Source organism: Punica granatum, chromosome 4, assembly GCF_007655135.1.
Source record: "Punica granatum isolate Tunisia-2019 chromosome 4, ASM765513v2, whole genome shotgun sequence".
Lineage (NCBI taxonomy): Eukaryota > Viridiplantae > Streptophyta > Magnoliopsida > Myrtales > Lythraceae > Punica > Punica granatum.
Window position 1 is genome coordinate 9,063,637 of NC_045130.1, and position 5,664 is coordinate 9,069,300.

Consider the following 5,664-nt stretch of genomic DNA (forward strand, 5'->3'; position numbering starts at 1 on the left):
CAAATTTTGTACCGTTCACATTATAATTTAAAAGGTTTTATATCATCTAAATAATTTTTTCTGCTGAAAGCCTGAAAGTAGAAACCTTAATCTAACTCCTCCCGTAAACTCTGTAAGTCGTGAACCCCTTTTACCTTTGGCCCTTTTTTTCTTTTAAATTTCGATTTTCGATTCGGTTCATTCCCACGACCCTAAAATCCGAACTCGAACCCAAAATTATCTATTCGGATTTCGGTTCGAGTTGGAACCGAACATGCCATGGTCGAAACCGAAATATTTTGGTTCGAATTTGAATTCGGTTTGGACCGAATTATGTACAGCCCTAAATCGAAATCTTATTTCACGTCTCTCAAATTATGGAGAGAGAGAGAGAGAGAAACTTCTGGAAAGGACAGTGGAACAACACAAAAGGAAATAAAAGAAAGCAGCTACACACGCGCGCTCCTCCAACCCCCAACACCTTCTCTTCTCGCACCTTCTCCTTCTCTCTTCCCCCTCTTTCATCCCACATCAGTGGGGCCCCGCACTTTTGGCCCTTTTCCTGCCTTCCTTTTCCCTCTTTATGCCCTTTCTACCCTTTCTTCCTTCTGAAAAACTCTCCCCCTATCCTTCTCATTTATATCCCCCTCCCCACCTCGGGACGAACCTTCTAGAAGCCCCCATCACCCAACACTTCCTCGGTTTCTCCCTCCCTCTCCCTCCCTCTCTCTCTCTCTCTCTCTGTGTACCGCGGCGGTTGTCTGCTCCGGCCTCCGTCGTGGCTGCCGCTCGGCACGTAGCTCCGGCGTCGTGCGGTGAGGGAATCCCGACCAACGAACGTGAAGACCTCTTTCTCTCCCGCGACCTACCTTCCAGGTAACGGCACGAGAGAGAGATTCGTCCTCGACTGGTGCGTCGTAGGAAGAGAGGAGAGGAAACTAATGGAAGTTGAATTTCATCGTTTTGTTTAACGATAAAAGTTCCTGTTCCTGCGTTGAATAGTTTAATGGCGATAATGATGAATGATTAGAGGAAGGTTCAGGAAAAAGTAGGAGTGGAGGAAGGAAGTCTCCTGAAGCGTGCGTCAAATAGTCAAAATATTATTAGAGCCTTATCTCATCCTCTTCTCAGAAGCTTCTCTTGATCCGTTCATCTTTCTTTCTTTCTTTCTTTCTTTCTTTCTTTTTGTTGTTGTGTTGAATTATCATTCGCTACGGCCGTGTGTGTGTCCATGGTGATTTATCATTTTTGTCGTGAAAATCATTACCATAAGAGTAATTGCAGCCGTGAGCTCACATCTGGAGGAATCTTTTCTGGAATTTTCCAGCCTTCTAGGGGTTTTCTCGGATCTGGAACCGGAGGGGATGCCCCCGCCGGTGGAGCAGGCCGGCGAGTCTCCGGCCGGTGAGTCGCAGAGGTCGTTGCCGACGCCGTTCCTCACGAAGACCTACCAGCTCGTCGACGATCCGGCTGTGGACGACCTGATATCATGGAACGAGGACGGGACGACCTTCATAGTGTGGAGGCCGGCGGAGTTCGCCAGAGATTTACTCCCGAAGTACTTCAAGCACAACAACTTCTCCAGCTTCGTCCGGCAGCTCAATACCTACGTAAGTCTCCATTGCTGAAGCTCCAGTTTCTGCTCTCTCTCTGAACAATAGGATAGGATCTCAGATCTCTCCATGGCCTTTCTCCTCTGCAATCACGGTTTGTCTGTCGGAGAAGATGGTTGCTGTGATTTTCGGAGCTTATAATATGCGTTTTCTTTAGGGATTCAGAAAGGTAGTGCCGGATCGATGGGAATTCGCTAACGATTGCTTCAGGAGAGGCGAGAAAGGCCTCCTCCGTGACATACAGCGCCGGAAAATCTCGCTGGCAGCCGCGACGGTGACTCTGGCTGCCGTTGGGACTGTGACACCGACGAACTCGGGTGACGAGCAGGTGCTCTCCTCGAACTCTCCGCCGGTGGCCGTCGCTGCTGCTTCCACTTCCGCCGCCACGTTGCACCGGTCCCCGAGCTGTACGACCACGCCGGAGCTCCTGGAGGAGAACGATAGGCTGAAGAAGGAGAACATGCAGATGAGCCATGAGCTTTCCCATCTTAGAGGGCTCTGCAACAACATACTCTCCTTGATGGCTGGCTACGTCTCCCGGCAGTCCGATTCCAACACCGCCCCGGAGGGGCAGCAGCCCTTGGAGCTGATGCCCCGGAGGCAGGCGCCACCACCGGCAGGGGAGGAAGGCTGCGCGTCCGTTGCGGCGGGGGGTGAGGAGGTGAACCCGCGGTTGTTCGGGGTCTCTATTGGAGTGAAACGGATGAGGATGGCGGCAGCGACGGCCGACGAGAACGGAGACGAGATGCGGGAACGGGAACAGGATCAGGATCAGGTGCAGCAGTCTATGGATAAGGAGACCGGGTCGCAGGTGAAATCAGAGCCGCCCGATGGGAATGCTGATCATCAGGACCGTTCGTGGCTGGAGCTCGGAAAATGACACCTTTTGCTCCGCCGTAGCTACTTTGAACCTACGGCTGTGGTTGTTCAATCAGGCACCCTCCCAACCCAACCAGAGAGGACACGTGGCGACGGGACACATGGCATTTATCCCACGAATATTTATCATTTGGTGTCCGAACATCTCATGTGGTTCTCTCTTCCGTTCCGCCCTATGAACTGATGCTCAGATCCAAAGAGGGCGGTTGCGTGGAGGGGCGAGGGTCGGTTCGAGATGACGACCGCTCTCCGTGCCCTTCGAGTCGGGGCGTGGCCAAAGGATGTCGACCTGAGCTCGCCAATCAAAACATATATAATTTGTTTTATGGATTCTTATGTAGCAGTTACTCTCGACTTTGTTGTACGACCTTATTGTGCAATTGAGACCTAATAGCGTTGATTTAGGTTTTGTGTATTTGTCGACTACTCCAATGTAGCATCAACTGTGTATTGATGTTTAGGTTAAGGACCATGACATTCTAGTGCTCAAGTCAGTCGCGTGGCAATTATGCCGACCGTAAAGCTATTCAAAATCACGCGGGAGCAGTTTATCTAGCTAATCAGAATCACCCGGGAGCGGTGATCTAGCGGCTGCACTGCACTAACTAAAATCCGACATCAACACACAGCGACCCGGACAGACTTCCCGCTCTGGAGCGTTCAGATGAATTTAAGAGTGACTTTTGTATGAATCGTATTTATGAGCGTTTGTAGAAATTGTCGAACATCATTTATATGCACAAAGTTTCTGTTTAGGTAAATTCATCGGAGGCACTCCGAGTCATATGTGACAGATTAGTGTGGGGCCTTTTGGCCCAACATTTTATGTCGTCGAAACCTGTAGGGAGTACTGGTCTTTTAATCAATTCTCCAGTAGGAAATAGAATGGAGAAAACAGAAAGATAATAACTCGGGAATAGAAAATTTTCTGTGTCTCGAAGTCAAACTTCAATTATTTTGCAGATTTTTTTCCCCTATAGATAGAATAGAATTTTATATATACTTAAGTGGTATATAAATATGAGATAGTACGTGCATATATACATGTATACATCATATACATACAAGTATATATATATATATATATATATATATCGGAACGGAGGTATAGTGGGTCTTGCCTGAAACCATTTCGGTATTTTTTAAAATTTTTAATAAAATCGAAATTTTAATTTTTTAAAAAAATTATGTTAAGATTCATATAAAAACAATTTTTTAAATTTTTTTTCATTAGATGATGTTAGTTACGAAAGTATTTTATAAAAGACTATTTTTCAAAATTTTATATTAAATAAATATTCTCTATTTTTAAGCTTTTCTCAGATATTTTTAATAATTTTATTGAAAACGTATTTTTTTATGACAAGATATGGATAAACTAATCACTAATCTAATTTTCTCATGAGGTGTCCTTAATTACGAAAATGTTTAAGGAAGCACGATTTTTTGGATTATAAATAAATACTTTTCAATTGTTTAAGTTTTTTAAGATTTTGAATAATTCTTCAATAGAGACGAAATTTCTAGTTTTTTACAATATTTATGATAAGATTAGAGTAGAACAACATATTTTTCTATTTTTAAATGAGATGTTGTTGCTGATGAAAATATTTAATAAAGTATATTTTTAAAATTTTAATTAAATAAATACTTCTTTATTTTTTGAGCTTTATAAATTTTTAATATTTTTTTGTTAAAAGTAATCTTTTAAATTTTAAAAAGTATCTCATAATAAGATTCAAATAAAATAAATTATTTCCCTAACTTTTTTAAGGGTTTGTAAATTGATCTATCGTCACACGCACATATATATAGAGAGAGAGTTTTAACCAATCCATTAAATAGGAATAGAAAAGAAATTGTCAAAATAATATAAGGGTAAAGTGGTAATATTCATACTAATTCATACATTAATATACTAGATATATTGTAAATAAAGAAAATATTCAAAAATATATGAAAAATATCTCAATCACTTATTATTACATCGAATTCAAATAAATATATTCATCATGTTAAGAAAATAAATAACCATTTATACTTATATAAATTCAAAATTAATTTACAAAAATTTAAGCATTATAGCTAATATTATAAAAGCTTAAGTAAATAAAACTCGCATCCAAGTGATTGGATCATTTTGTTTGTAAGTGCTCAAATTTATAAAACTTAATACATGGAATATCAGTTATAATAAAGATGCACGAGCAAATAATGAAATTTAAAGGGCCGTTTGGATTCAGAGTTAAAGTTACTTTGATTTTGATTTTGATTTTGATTTTGATTGTGGAAAATGACAAATAAGATGTGATTATAAATTTGACTTAGGAAACGTGTGTTTTTGTTGTGTAGTGTGTTGAGTTAAAGTTAAAGTTAAAATTTTTGAATTGGGAAATGTGTATTTTTGTTGTGTAGTGTGTTGAGTTAAAGTTAAAGTTAAAATTTTTGAATTGGGAAATGTGTATTTTTGTTGTGTAGTGTGTTGAGTTAAAGTTAAAGTTAAAGTTAAAATCAATGCACTGTGAATCCAAACGGGGAACTTTTAATAGACTCTAAAATTCTTATGTTGCGTTTAGTTTCAAAATAGGATTTTAAAATCAGATTTTAATTTTAAAAAAGAGTGGTATAAATAGGGCCCACCATTTGATTTTGTATAAGTTATTTTGTTTTGTTATAAAAAAAAGGTATAAATGGGGTCCACCCTTTAACTTTGTATAAGTTATTTTGTTTTGTTGTGGGTAGAATTAAATTAAAGTAATATTTTAAAATCTTATTTTGAAACCAAATAAGTCATTCTTTCATAAAATAAAATAAACGATCTTATCTAACAGTATTCAAATTTTAGATTAACTTTTCTTAGAAATTAATTTGATAATTGTAAGGATGTATTTATTATATGAATTCCTTAAGAAGTTTTGATATATATTTAATATATATTCTTCTATTACAAGTTTAAATTTGTTGCATAAGTTTTTACGTGCTAATATAAATTATAAATTCAAACCAATTACTTTTTTATGTTTAAACTTTATAATAAAATTTTCTTTATAAAATTCGTGCAAAGCACATGGTCAATATACTAGTATTATAAATGGGAATAACACGCACTAATTGTTATCAGTCTCAACATTTGACAATACACCTACCAAAAGACGTATAAGTAATTCTTTACCCGGGATCCTTTTCTTTCTTA

At 38.9% G+C, this 5,664-nt stretch overlaps 1 protein-coding gene across 2 annotated transcripts; it reads left to right on the forward strand.

Moving 5' to 3' along the window:
- Window positions 1–454: 454 nt before the first annotated feature.
- LOC116205302 (heat stress transcription factor B-2b) lies at window positions 455–2,961 on the forward strand. 2 transcript variants are annotated; one of them, XM_031537865.1, is made up of 3 exons: window positions 455–855; window positions 1,307–1,589; window positions 1,750–2,961. In XM_031537865.1, exons 1-3 carry the CDS (start codon window positions 563–565, stop codon window positions 2,470–2,472), a joined length of 1,299 nt encoding a protein of 432 aa, XP_031393725.1. In that variant the 5' UTR covers window positions 455–562; the 3' UTR covers window positions 2,473–2,961. The 2 variants fall into 2 exon arrangements, with proteins under 2 accessions (XP_031393725.1, XP_031393726.1); XM_031537866.1 differs by having other exon boundaries at window positions 751–889.
- The last annotated feature ends 2,703 nt before the right edge of the window (window positions 2,962–5,664 follow it).

Coding starts and splice junctions, on each gene's coding strand:
- LOC116205302 (XM_031537865.1), top strand. CDS start 563: ATGCCCTTTCTACCCTTTCTTCCTTCTGAAAAACTCTCCCCCTATCCT. Junction 856..1,306: donor TCCCGCGACCTACCTTCCAG/GTAACGGCACGA, acceptor GGAATTTTCCAG/CCTTCTAGGGGTTTTCTCGG. Junction 1,590..1,749: donor TCCGGCAGCTCAATACCTAC/GTAAGTCTCCAT, acceptor CGTTTTCTTTAG/GGATTCAGAAAGGTAGTGCC.